The sequence below is a fragment of the Lontra canadensis genome, unplaced genomic scaffold (assembly GCF_010015895.1).
Source record: "Lontra canadensis isolate GAN:19392208 unplaced genomic scaffold, GSC_riverotter_1.0 scaffold105, whole genome shotgun sequence".
In the NCBI taxonomy this organism is placed as follows: domain Eukaryota; kingdom Metazoa; phylum Chordata; class Mammalia; order Carnivora; family Mustelidae; genus Lontra; species Lontra canadensis.
In genome coordinates this window covers 470,982-485,397 of record NW_022631099.1, presented here as the reverse complement: position 1 = coordinate 485,397, position 14,416 = coordinate 470,982, and the positions used below count along the sequence as shown (strand labels likewise).

The 14,416-nt window shown below is 48.6% G+C and overlaps 1 protein-coding gene across 9 annotated transcripts in view; it reads right to left on the bottom strand.

Moving 5' to 3' along the window:
- ZMYND8 (zinc finger MYND-type containing 8) overlaps positions 1 to 14,416 on the bottom strand; it is a 140,574-nt gene that overhangs the window by 101,256 nt on the left and 24,902 nt on the right. For all 9 annotated transcript variants that reach the window (XM_032838605.1, XM_032838606.1, XM_032838607.1 and 6 more), the window contains exon 3: positions 12,977 to 13,047. In XM_032838605.1, the coding sequence (XP_032694496.1) occupies positions 12,977 to 13,047 (71 nt within the window). The remainder of the gene's footprint in view (positions 1 to 12,976; positions 13,048 to 14,416) is intronic.

The window sequence follows — 14,416 nt, the reverse complement described above, 5'->3', positions numbered from 1 at the left end:
TCGGAGTCTCCCAGACACCCTGTCTGCTCTACTCTTTCTTTCTTTCACACTATTCAGTAAACTCGGCTCTCTTCCTCCTGGCTGTACTTGATTCCTCTCCTGCCAGAGGCCAGGATCTTCTTGGTGGGTCTTGTGGTGGCCCACTCTGGGTCCTTAGAATGGCCTGCCTATGTCTCAAAGAGATGCACTGCCTTTCTCGTTTGAAACGGAAATCCAATGATCCATTTTCTTCCCTTTATGAGTTGATATTTCTTGGAAGATTTTTTTTTTTTTTTTACCCAAAAAACACTTACTGAGCAGCTACTATAAATCAGTAGCGCCGTGGTGTTCCCAGACAGACGGACCTGGTACAGACCTAGTGCCAAGCGAAGACACACACTGGTAAATGAATTCGACAACTGAGGATTTAATTTGGGAGGCCGGGGAGACGGCGCCCCAGCACACCCTGCGCTATTTGCCTCCAGCTAGCATGTCGAGATGCCAAAGAGCCTGACAAAAAGTCGGTTCAATGGGGCCTGGACAAAAAATGCCAACTTGAGAACACAGGGAGATAACCATGCTCTCTCTTGGCAGAAGTTCTGGAAAAAACAAGAGGCCCAAGAGAGTCTGATCAAGCAAAACTTCATCCCTGATGTCATAAATATTTATTCAGCGTACTCTATGCTGCGCCAATCCCTGACTAGGTTATTTTCCCCCGCAGCACCCGGCGCAGCACCCAGCACAGCACCCACTCAACATATTAAAGTTCCAAAGCAGTGCTGTCCAACAGTGCTTCCTACAAGGACAGCAACTTTCTACACACGTGCCCGCCCAACGCGGCTACCTCAGCTCCACGCGGCGACTGGACAACTGAAATGCGGCTGGTACTACTCTAATTTTTTTTTATTTTTATTAATGTAAATGTAAACAGCCACACAGAGCTGACAGCATAGCAGTAAGCAGCTCTGTATTAAGCAGACAAGAGAGTCAGCCAGACAAGCAAGCAGACAGGACCTCCTGAATCCTCCAACCTTCCCTCCTTGAGGGATTTGCCAGGTGTCTTCAAGGCATCATGATCTGATGCCTAGACATAGGTTGATGGACTTGCGTTTGATTTCTTCCTCAGCCTAGACTGAAAATTCTCAAGCCTTTAGTATGTGTATGAATGCCTGATCAGAGCTGATTACTGTACCTTCTTGGGCAATTTAAGGGACTTTCCAGGGTGATTTTGATTTGGAAGCCAAAGGACTCCATGGAAGGAGGTGTAAATGATGGCTTAGAAGGAGGGGGGGAAGGGCGTGGGTCCCCAAGCATGTGGAGAAGGTGAGGGCAAGGCAGTCACCTAGGAGAGCAAACTAGAAGGACCTGCAAAGGTGTGCCTCAGCAAGGAGCGGGAGAGAACCTGACCTATCCCAGGGTCCACACTTGGCATGAAAGGCTGTGGAGGGCCATGGGCATGGCAGGTCTGCAGGGATGCTGACCCAAGCCTAGAGAGGACAGGGAGTAGGGCCTTGAATCTCTCTCTGCTCAAGACTGTCTTTAGGAGTCCTTGGAAATTTCGAGCAGGAGAACAGGACAATCGGAATTGTGTTTTAGAAAGGGCCCTACCAGAGTGGTATTACTACTTCGGGAAGGAAAGAAATCAGAGGGAAGGGGGCCATTTCAAAGAGTGCTATGTCCCTGAGGGGAAAGAAAGACAAGCCACCAATCATTTCAGAGAGAGCAGACATCTGAGCTTGGGTAATTATTTCCAGGCACAGATTATGCTGGAAACAAAGCCACCCTCTCTAGCTGAAAGGCTGTTTTTACTTCGTTCTCCAGGATAAAAGTTCTATGCATCTGACAGACAAAGTCAAGCCATTCACTCATTAGTTCAAAATAAATATTTATTGCACACCAACCAGAACAGGCACGGTGGCAATAAAAGACCCACCAGCCATAACGGAATCAAGAAAAACAAAAGGCAGGACCCGCCCTCATTTGGAGCCTTAGACTCAGGGGGGCTGGGAGGTTAGGAGAGAAGAGAGGGGAGATCTCCCAGGTAGGAGCAAAGACTCTATGGTTAGAGATGCCACTCTCTCCGAAATCTCAAGATCGTTGTGGCCCAAGTAAGAGAAAAAAGGGGGAACACAGAGAAAGCTGAAAGGGAGGGCAGAGGCCAACACGTGAGGCTTTTATGATTTTGATCTTCAGCCTCAAACTAAGGAGAGAGCACTTAAGGGCTTCAAACAGGAGATGCTCCTTTCAGAAGGACTGGGAGGTAGACGGCACAGAGACCTAAGGACCAATTAAGAAACCACTGCCGTACAAGAGGGATTACCTACAGAATGATATTTAGGACCTAACACTGTAGGCAAATGACACAAAAAAGGCAAAAGGACAGAAGAATTAAGAGTTAAGTCCCTTATCTCTGACCTAGAGAACTTATCTCTCTACCTTATCCATCAGGGCAGAGCAGGTGTTTTGTTGAGGGTGGGAGGGGTGGGCAGGAGGAGAGCAGGTTGGCCTGTGAAATCAGTTTGGGACACATCAAGTTGGAGACACCCATGAACGACAGACAGGTAGGGAGGTCAGGTAGACGGCTGGCCCTCTCTGCCTCTTGACTCAGGAAAAACATCTAGGGTGGAAATAAAAAATGTGTGAGTCACAAAGCTATGAATGTGGGCGAGATCACTCAGGGAGAGAACATGCTGGGAGAGAGGAGGCCAGGGCCAAGCTTTCTACAACGCCAACATCTAACGGCTGACGAGCAGAGAGAGGGCCAGGAAAAGGGGAGGAAAACCAGGACTGAGGTGGCAAAAGAAGAGCCAAGGAAGAGATGGTTTCCAGGAGAAGGATGAAGGGCAACGTCCAACGCATCTGTCAGATCGAGGTGGAGAAGTATGGAAAGCTCCACCGGAAAAAGCAATAAGCATCGAGTCTCCCAAGAACCTCCGGCCACAGGAAGCTCACAGAGAATGCTCAGTAAGACACGCACATGGAGGGACCACGCAGAAAGCACAACGGAGCTAGCAGGACCAACTGGGAGGTGAGGAACCCAAGAGACAGGAATACAGACACTTCTCGTAAGAAATCTGGCTTTAAAGAGGCCAGACACAGGGAGAACGGTGGGTAGAATCATGCAGCATCAACAAGAGGGTAGATGGGAGACACTTCCGTGTTCTCCAAAGTCTAAACTTTCATCAAAACGTTCAACAGTCGTGCCCTAGGACCCCCAGAACCCCGCTCCTACCTACATTTATAACCAAGAGAAATGAAAACATCGATCCCCACAGAAACGCGTACAAAATTTTCACATCAACATTTACTCAGAGTTGCCAAAAAGTGGGAACAAGTCGAATTTCTATGAACGGATGGATGAGTGGAAACACAAAACATGATATACCCACAACAGCATTCTTCAGCCATAAAACGAATGATGTCCTGAGGCGCGTGGGTGGCTCAGTGGGTTAAAGCCTCTGCCTTCGGCTCAGATCATGATCCCAGGGTCCTGGGATCCAGCCCCGCATCGGGCTCTCTGCTCAGTGGGGAGCCTGCTTCCTCCTCTCTGTCTCTGCCTGCCTCTCTGCCTATTTGTCTGTCAAATAAATAAATAAGATCTTAAAAAAAAAAAAAAAGAATGAAGTCCTGACATACGCTACAATGTGAATAAGTCTCGAAAGCATTATGTCTAAGAAGTCAGACACAAAAGGTCACAGACTCTGTGACTTCGTTTATATGAAACAACCAAAATAAGCACATTCACAGGGACAGAAGGCAACTCGTGGTTGTCAGGGGCTGGGGTAAAAGGACAATGGGGAGTGATTATTAATGGGGATGGGGCTTCTTACTGGGATGAGGAAAATGTTAAAAATCGATCGTGGTGACGGATGCACAACTCTGAACATATTAAAAACCACTGAAGTGTGTACTTTAAAATGGCGATGTGTACAATATGTGAATTGTATCTCAATAAAGCTTTTGGGTTTGGTTTGTTGTTTTTTCTTAAAGTCTGTGAAATTCTGGGTTTCTAGGTTCCCAGGAAAGCTGGAGATGGGTAGAAGGACCTTGGGGTAGGGGTCGGTAGGGCCCTACGATATTGCCCTCCACCCCCACTAGGAGACGTGGACTCAAATTTGCTCCCCTCAAGTCAACGGTAAAGGACCCACCATCAAGGGAAGAAACCGATTTGAAAGCTTCAGGCAAAAAAAGGGGCCAGGATCTCTCAAAGACCGTAGACCTGGTACCTTAATGCTACAAGCATTTAAAGCAAGAGAAGACACGGTTCTTTTTAAACTAACGTTGAAAACGGTCCATTTTAGATCACAGTCTTCTAGAATAACAGAAGTCACATAAACATAATAGCATGGGTCAGGCTTCAGAAATGCCCTCCCCCCAAGAAAAAAATGGGGCAAACACAAAATTCTCCACAAGTGAACCACAAAACAAAATTGCACGCACAGGGCGACAGGATCCCACAAACAGATGCACAGCCTATGACACTCTGCCCAAGAGAGGGTAGATTTCTCATTTGGATAAAGCCATTCTCCAACATCTGCAGAGTTCCGGGACATGTTAAACCTTCTTAGGAGAGGAACAGTCTGGTAATCTAACTCACAAATAAATGCTTTCCGTTGCACAGCACATGGATGGCACTTCTTGGGCTACAGAAGAGCCAAAATACAGTTAAAAATACTGATGCTCATTTTTTAAAAGAAAATTCTCAGTACTGCTGCATCACATTGTGATTTAAGAATGTTTACGGTTATATTTTCTTAAAGAGTTTCCTTAGGGGGGAAAAAGAATGACAGAAGGTCTCTATCTCATAGCCATCCTCATAAACAATCCCTTTGTGAAACAGTCTTCATTTACATACAACAGTGAGAACAAGGATCCTGACTAATTAAGGTCTGGGGCTGGTTAGCAAATTGCTATAATTGTATTTTCTCTAGCATCCTGTCTCAGAAAACATATCCCTAACCCAGGCAAATCTCAGCAAGAATGACACTGTTCAAGATTTTAATATCTCGGGCTTCCGCTGCATCTGTGCACGGTTTCCAAGTGGCTCATTCCCTTGTGCGGGTGACATTACACAGACATTTTTAAAAATGGTTTCAGCTTTGGCAGCCTGGCATCCACACACCACAGTCATTACCGCGAAATGCACACAGAGCAGGATCAAGAGGCAAGCAGCCCAAACAGGGGAGCCTTTGTATGGAGACGTGAACTCCCAGAGACCATCATTTTTCAGACTTCAAGTCCCTGGCCTTGGAGGGGCTTGCTCTGAGTCATGCCTCATGTGGCCAAAAATCCTGCAAGGAACTTTGCTGTGAGCAGTCTTCTGCAGAGTATGCAAACTGACAAGCCACTTCTGACCCGGAGATGTGTGCTGTTGGGTTTGCGCGTGGTCTTTGAGAAACTGACCTGCATCAACCACATCTCCAAGTCAGGTGTTCTAATGGGGGGGGGGGCGGAGTGGGGGTAGATCCGGGCAACACTGGCGGAGCCAGTCCTGCTGGTGAGCTATCGGATGGATGCACACTCCTGCACTGGAGAAGGGACAGGCCCAGCACCCCGAGGCGCCAAGTCAGCTCATCTCACTTATCTATCTTGCAGACATCTGACTTAGCACCCTTGGGATAGAGCACTTGGCTATATGTACAGAGGTCGAAACTCAAAAGACAAAACCTGACCCCAGTTCTCCACTTTGCCACTCGATTAATCCTGCTGAGACTCCGTTTCCTTGGCTGTAAATTGGAAATAACGACACATCTACATCCCAGCGTTACTGCAAAAGTCCAATGAAGTGGGGCGCCTGGGTGGCTCCGTGGGTTAAAGCCTCTGCCTTCAGCTCAGGTCATGATCTCAGGGTCCTGGGATCGAGCCCCGCATCGGGAATCTCTGCTCAGCGGGGAGCCTGCTTCTGCCTGCCTCTCTGCCTACTTGTGATCTCTCTCTGTCAAACAAATAAATAAAATCTTTGATTAAAAAAAAAAATCCGGGACGCCTGGGTGGCTCAGTTGGTTGGACGACTGCCTTCAGCTCAGGTCATGATCCCGGAATCCCGGGATCGAGTCCCACATCGGGCTCCCAGCTCCATGGGGAGTCTGCTTCTCCCTCTGACCTTCTCCTCGCTCATGCTCTCTCTCACTGTCTCGCTCTCAAATGAATAAATAAAATCTTAAAAAAAAAAAAAAAAATCCAATGAAGTAATAGAATAGCATAAAATACCTGGCACCCAGTAAGTACTCAGAAGACACCAGCTTGGCCAACACACCTGACATCTAGACGGTCCTTCCAGTTTGTGCCTGAGCCTCTACCCTCAGACACAAATGTCAACCTGACATCTTAAAAGCTCAAAAGCTTTGTCTCCAAAGAACTAAAAGGCTCCAGTAAGTGCCCAGGCTGGGGTAATGGCAATGACTGGCTTGGGGGTTACTCAAGTTAATAAATGGGTACGTGTCATGGGTGTACAAGCTGAAACTTAGAGAACCCCGAAGGGTTACAGGGACCAGATATGGGAATAGGATTATAGAATCATGAGTCCGTTATTGGAGTTTCTGCATGTCCCAAGCAGAGGACAGCTTGGGGCCCGCTCTCCACCTGCAAGTAGGGAATGACGGTGCCAGTTTCCCAAGATGCCGGAGTGGCCACGTCACCTCCTCAAGAGCCATCTCCTCCCTGGCAGGGGCAGTTGGTGGGACCAGGTGTCCAGACACCAGCCCTTCCCTGGCCAAAGGCCAGATGCACGAGACCAGGTGAGCGACTCTGCCAGAGGACTTTGTCCTGTTGACTGTGAGGAGGCCATACACTGGCTCCGCTCCTCAGAGCAGCCCGGGACCTCCGGCCTTCCCACTAAGCCTGTGAGCCAAGGGACCACCTTCCATCCATCCTTTTCCTGCTCCCATTAACCAGAACTGGCTTCCCTGGCTCATAACCCAAGAATCCTGACTGGATGGTGTCAGGAACAGCAGGCTAGAGAAGTAAGTACAAGTTCTCTGGGTCCCGGTCATGCCACCATGGACTTAAGAGATAATCAGGACTGACGACAGAGATAAGTCAGCCTTTAAACCATCCCACTTCGACCTTGCCGACCTCGCTCTCCACCACCTGAGCCACCCAGCATGGCTCCAGGCCTCTGTGAGTGCAATCCAGGCGTCTGACCCAAGGCTCTAGACACAAATGCACCCCCCACCAGGCCACCCACCCCTGCAAGAAAGGAGCTCAGCTCCACGAAAAGAATGCCATCCAAGGCGGTCCCTGGGGGAAGAGAAAGGTTTTCCTCAAAACCAGGGGACCCCTTCCATTCCCCCTCATGGTTTCCCCACCACAACAAGGGCCCTGGGAAAATCAGTCCCAGCCGGCTGCAGACAAACTTTCTTCAAACGTCAGAGAGGCCAACAGGACAAGAAGCCTATCCGAGCCAGCCTTCTGGGAAGCCTACAACTCATCACAGTCTGAGCATGGCTCCCCTATTCTCCACGCCCCCTTTCTAGAGGTTCTAAATGGGAAAAATAGTAGAAGGTGGTAAGTAAGGCTTCCACCTGACAGGCCCATCCATACAAGTTCATCGTTCCTCCTCCTTGGATTCTAATCTCGGCTAACGCTTCTGAGCCCTCCGTGTATGTGAGCCAATTCAGTCCTCACCACAATGCTCTAGTTTTTCCAAGCCCGCGGATAAAAGGAAACTGAACCATAAAGAATAACCCAGGCAATGGGGCGCCTGGGTGGCTCAGTGGGTTAAGCCTCTGCCTTCAGCTTAGGTCATGATCTCAGAGTCCTGGGATCGAGCCCCACGACGGGCTCTTTGCTAGGCAGGAAGCCTGCTTCCTCTCTCTCTCCTGCCTGCCTCTCTGCCTACTTGTGATCTCTATTTGTCAAATAAATAAATAAAATCTTTAAAAAAAAAAAAAAAAAAAAAGAATAACCCAGACAAGGGGCAGCCACACTGGGAGCCCAAGGAGTCCGGCTCCAGAAAAGGTTGTTTTTCCTTTTTTTTTTTTAAATCTCTATACTGGAACACATGGGTGGTTCAGTCTGGTAAGTATCTGCCTTCTAGGGTCCTGGGATCAAGTCCTCATCACCAGGCTCCTTGCTCAGCAGCACAAGTCTGCCTCTCCCTCTGCCTGCTGCTCCCACTGCTTGTGCTCTGAGAAATAAAATAATGCAAAAAATAATAATAATAAAATAAAATCAATAAATAAACCTCTGTGCCACCCTGCTTCTCAAATAGAAGGGAGTGGTTGAGCACCGCAGGCTAGAGCCTGGAAAGAGAGGGAGGCTACATTCCAGCAGAGGAGACTATCAATAAACAAATAGGAAGTACAAGGTCACAGAGAGGGCTATGAAGAAAATCTGGAGTGAGTTTGAGGAGGCTTCTGGAATGCCATAAATGTTCAATTCTCTCGATCTGTGGGTTGTGGTCCCACAAGTGTATACGTGTGTTTAAGTTTATCAAGCTGTACACTGATGATTAAGAGTTAAAATGTACCAGAAAGCAGTAAACACATGGCAGATGGTAAGAGGCAGCATTCTCAGCCCAGGAGTGAGAGGTTACAGACAAGGGAGAGGAGAACGTGGCAATGATCCACATGTCATGGATCAGAACTGGAGACAAGTGTACGAACTCATGTTCAGTTTACTGGAGATAGAGAAATCGTTAGAGTCGTGTGTATACACACGGGTCAGTATACACACAGACGTTGCCCTGCTCTGTTGGCCAAGAGGACCAAAAAACAGAGACATCTCCGTAGCAACAAGCACACTGAGGAACCAGAGCTTGGTTTCCAATGCTACGCTCCAGTAAAAGGAACCAGGGTGCCCAAGAGAAATTGGCTAAATCCAGGGCCGAGGCAGAAAATATACAAGATGAGCCTAGTGCATCTTTTAGAGGCTAAAAGTGAGAAAGCGTCCAATCCATCAAGTTAGTCAACCGACCCATCAACCCCACTGATAACAAAGGGACACACACAGGAGCTAATGAAAGGGCTCCTCCTGGCCTAAGCTGGACCATCTTTTCAAAGATTTTATTTTTAATTGATCTCTACACACAGCGTGGGGCTCAGACTCCCAACCCTGAGATCAAGAGTCACACGTTTCACTGACTAAGCCAGCCAGGCACACCCTTAGAGCTAGAACATCTCAGCAACTAAGTAAGTAAGAAGCCGTACGGACTACAACCCAAGGTTTGAAATAACAGTGTCATGCTGCTACAAATGACTAAGTAACGAATAACTGGGCAAAAGGGACAAATCTGTCAAAGGGAAGACTTTCAAATAATTTGGATACAAGCTCTGGCCTAAGGAGGTACAGTGTAACCCCCACTCAGTAGGAGTGGGTGGGCGTCGTGACCTCCTTATGAAGAATCTGGCACAGGAGGCTGGTGACCTGATCCGGCCAGCCAGGTGGTCAAGATCGATAGCACCAGCAAGAAAGCACACCCAGGGTTCGCCTGGGTGATTCAGTAGGTTAAGTCTCTGCCTTCAGCTCAGGCCATGATCTCAGGGTCATGGGATCAAGTCCCGAGTTGGACTCCCCACCTTCCCCTCCCTGCCCCGATGAGTGGAGAGTCTGCTTCAAGATTCTCTCTCTCTACCTCTATCCCTCCCACCCCCCCCTTGCTCTCTCTCTAAAAATAAATGCATAAATCCTTTTTTCTTAACGTATCCTTGATATGAAGCGATGTGATGAAAATGCTACTTTACTCGGTGCTCTTCCTCCAAAAAACCCGCAATCCCAGTCCCCCGGAGTCCAGTCATGAGGAAGACATCAGATAAACCCCAACTGAGGGACATCCCACAAAATACCAGAGCAATACTCCTCAAAACTATCAAGGTCACCAGAAACAAGGGAAGTCTGAGAAACTGACAGCCAAGAGGAGACTTAGGGACCCCTAACTATATGTAACCTGGTTTACTGGGTGGGACTTCAGAACAGAAAAGCAACCTCAGTAGAAAACCCAAGGGAATCGGAACTACGTCCAGACTGTAGTTGATAAGGACATACCAACAGAGACTCATCAACTGTGCCAAAGGCGCCATGCTAGTTGCAATGTTTCTAACGGGGAAAAGCTATCACCGTGCGTAGTTGTGCGGGGAGTGGGAGAGGTGACATGGGAACACTCTGCACCATCTTCCCAACTTATTCAGAAACCTAAAACTGCTCTAAAATTACAAGTTACTTTTAAAAATATAACAGAAAATGACGAAATGGCTCCTCCGGACTGGGTGGCCAACAGAGGCCTCTAGGAGACGGGGTCTTAACGATGAATCTGAGAGATAAGAAAGAGAGGCAGCAGGGCCCAGAGCAGCATGTTCCTGGCAAAGGACACAGGACACACAGGGCCCCCGAGAGGGACCAGAGGGGAAGGAGGTGGGCAGCTGAAGTGCACTCGGGGAGAGAACCTGGTAGACTCCCAAAAGAAGGTCGGAGGGTGAATGAAGGTAAATGGGTTGACCCAGGGAGGGAGGCCACAGTGACCTCCAACTTGAGCTGAAGGGCACTGGAAGGTCAGTGGAAGGAGTTTGCAAGATACGCCCCATCTGATCCATCTTCTAAGTGTACCCTAGCTGCTGTAGGGAGAACACCACAGAGTGGGACAATCAAACAAGGGCAGCTAGGGGGATCATCCCTTCAGGTGCCAGTCACTGGGAGATACAAGCTGGTGAAGACCCAGGAGCATCCAGGACTCTGAAAGATGAGAGGGCGGCTCTCCCACCCAAGGTGGGGGGTCTGAGCAAAGCAGGCCTCCCACCCTGATGGATGATCCCTGGGTCTGACCCTTTTGGAAAAGTCTCCACAGGGATGCCTGATGGCTCAGCAGGTTAAGCTTCTGCCTTTGGCTCAGGTCATGACCCCAGGGTCCTGGGATTGAGTTCTACATTGGGCTCCTTGCTCAGCGGGAAACGTGCTTCTCCCTCTGGCTGCTGCTCCCTGCCCCCGCCCAACGCTTGTGCACATGTGCGCTCGCGCTCTCTCTCTCCCCCTCTCCCTCCCTGGTAAATAAATAAATAAATAAATAAAGTCTTTTTTAAAAGAGAGAGAAAAGAAGGAAAGTCTCCACATCGACCAACAGGGCATTCCAAGCACCAAGTGCCCAGGAAGGAAGCGCAGCCTTGGCGGTAGCGAGCCCCTCGGTTGGATCCCATATTTACTATCGGGTTGCTAGGCAGAGCCTCAGCGTCCTCACGTGCAAAGTGGGAACAACACCTCCCACCTCCTAAGGGAACTAAAATAGTTCAAGAAAAGGCTCCTGATACAAACACAGCCTTCGTAAATACGGTCAGTGAGCGCTACCTCTACAAGAGAAGGCCAAAGTGGAAGGATCTTAGAATTTGACCCAACACCCCATTTTAAAGATAAGAACATGAAGGGACAGAGAAAGTGTGCAAGTGAGGAGCCCAGGGAGGACAGATCCCCATGTCCCACTCTCTGGTCTCTCTGTCCCAAATTCCATTCTGACCACAAGGGGAATGGGACATGGTCGCTCATCAGAAACCGTCTCAAGACCCCTCTTCGGGAAGGTTCTTTCCTTGCTCAAAACCTCTCCATAGCTCTCCTGATCATTACAGGTGCTGCTGGCCCAGCAGGGGTGGGGGGAGGGGCTGCGATGTAGAGGCAGCAGCTCTCTGACTAGGCCCACCAGCCACAACGCCTCAGTCTGCTTCTCCATTGCTCAGGTACACCCTCCCCCACTCCCCAGGCACAGACCACCCACCCCCGCAGCCTGACCTTCTCACCTAGGGCACCCCCACACACACCCCAAACCATGCCGCCCCATCTGTGAGGCCAGGCCCCAACAACAGCCAGCTCCCACTTCACAGCCCTCATTATCCGATCTTGCGCCAAATGAAAGGGCTATCTTATAAAAAGCCTCCAAAAGCTTTGTTGTTTTAGATGCCTCTAGGGAGCCACTTCTTATAATGCTCTCTGGCTGGCTTCTAGAAAGATCTAGAATCTTTCTGGCAGAGTCTAGTAACCCTCCCCCCAGCCCTCCCTACCTCCCCCGTATCCCTCAGCTTGGAGCAGACACTCAGTGCCTTGTCAAAGGAATATCCTCACCTTAGTACAACCATGAAGCTTGGAAATGAGCATTTTCATCAACCAAAGATGGGGAAAATGCTCCAGTAGCTCATTCCTAAAAACACCCTGAAGACAAAAACTGAATAACTACTTCCTTCTGGGAAGCCTCCTAAAACCTCACACAGACCAGATGAAAAGTACTGATCCCACAATTATTAGATTTTGAGGAGGGGCGCCTGGGTGGCTCAGTGGGTTAAAGCCTCTGCCTTCTGCTCAGGTCATGATCTCAGGGTCCTGGGATCGAGCCCCGCATCGGGCTCTCTGCTCAGCAGGGAGCCTGCTTCCCTCTCTCTCTCTCTGCCTGCCTCTCTGCCTACTTGTGATCTCTATCAAATAAATGAATAAAATCTAAAAAACTAAATAAATAAAAATAAAATAAAACAAACATCCGTTTTTGCTCTAATTTGCTAACTTTTGTCCTAAAGGCAAACACTGGCCCCAGCATTCCAGAAAGTCCTACATTTCCTCTTTATCTCTAACCAAGACCACCGTTTTCCAAGGAAGTGAGCCAACTTTGTTTCACTTCCGTGATTCCAAAGAGGCCTGTTATTAAAATCAGAAACCCAGCAGCAGCTGGACTTGCTTGCTTGCTTCTAGAACATTCTCTATTTAAATGGTGAATTCCTGAAAGTCACCCTGCAGAGAGGCAGCGAGCTACCCTCCCCCTCGGTCATGATACACACGTAAAATTTACTGAGAGGACAATCCCCCTACCCACCCCCAACAGGCAGAGACCTACACAGACACACAGGGAAAGGAAATCAAAAGGAGAGGGATTTCTCCACAAATTAGGCCCATCCATCAAAGGTTCCTCTCAAAATCGGGGTGTTACAGCCACGGAGCTGAAGCCACACTTCACTGCACGACGACAACCAGAAAAAGAAATTCCAATTTCCTCCTCTGCTCAGGAATAAGATAATTCAAGATTTTTACTCACCTTTGGAGCGAGTAGAGATATCCATGCCCTCTACCACCTCCTGTTCAGTTTTTATTTCCTCTTCGGCCAAGCTGAAACAGAGCAAATTATGTTCACGTTTAGGTAGACTGAGAACTTGCCCCATGGGGGCCGCTGTTACGTTCTAACAACAAACCCACATTGAAGACAACCCCCCATCCTTATGCAGGGCTGGGGGGGGGAACCTCCACACTGTGCTAAGACTCCTAAAGGAGTTCTTCAAACCACTAGGTTGTTCTTTTTTTAAGTCAAATTACTATTCCAGTTGTCATGCTGTTGGGGGATGCAAAAAAAATCACATTTTTAGACACACAATTACAACCTGCCCCCGTGGGCCAATGAGAACCCAGCCGGCAAGTAAACAAGTTACTCCTTGTTCACACCAGGTTCAGGTTGGAGGTGGTTCGCAGGGTACCCCGAGTTCTGATCGCTGAATTCTGCAAGGCAGAGAGCACTTCCCAGACCTCCCGGCTAATTCTTACAATCTCCCAATGAGGCAGAACAGGAAAAACATATATATATATATATACAGGTTAAACTGCAAAATGGGAGAATATGCCCAGGTTAGAAGCAAAAGGCCTTTCAAACCACTTATCCCAGGAATTAGGCTTGGGGTGTCCATACCCCCATCCCCTGGATGTTTCCTCTCTGTTGCACGCATGGCTTAGAGAAAGCATTCAGCACTCTTGAGCTGTGACTAATTATCCCCCACCACAAAAGTGGAATGAGGAAGGATTATTTAAAAGACAGGCTGAGAGATGGGGTTTGGGGGGGATGGGTAGCTAGGAAGCAGGCCCCTAGGCTGGGAAGGTCCGCCAGAATCTTCTCTCACTCTCTCAGCTGGAACTCCCCTTGAATAAGAGTACAGACTACTTCACGTGTCTTCCTCCACCCCCACACACACACCTTCCAAGCTAGCTAGTAGAGTTCTGCTTATTTACAGGTGCAAAATGTTTGAGGTGCTGGAACCTTCCAAGCCTTCAGGCTGACATGGAAGTGATAAGAATGTGAGCAAAGTACTCTTAGCGGCAACTCCATCCGCCTGTGATTCACCATGAAGAAAATGGGTGCATCACCAATTGATACGGCTGGAATTTTCCATTTGGAAGACTCAAAGCCAGGACTGGAGGGAGAGCTGAGCGAGAGAGGAAGGATTAGAATGTCCCTTCTGTGGTCCGTGGTCTGAGACTGTGACAAGACAAAAGATTTGAGTCCAAAAAGTCCTGGAACCTCGGGGTCAGATGGAGATGGCTTTAGGAGAGAGCCATGTCTGAAAGGGCAAGAGGACTCGTGATGGCAACCAGACAGAAAAGGGAAGAAATTACAGCTCAGAATAAAATTAGAACTTCCACACCTCAAATTTAACTAGTCCCAGCAGAGAGAAGAAAGGTAGTTTGAAATTGGAATATTAACACATTAAGC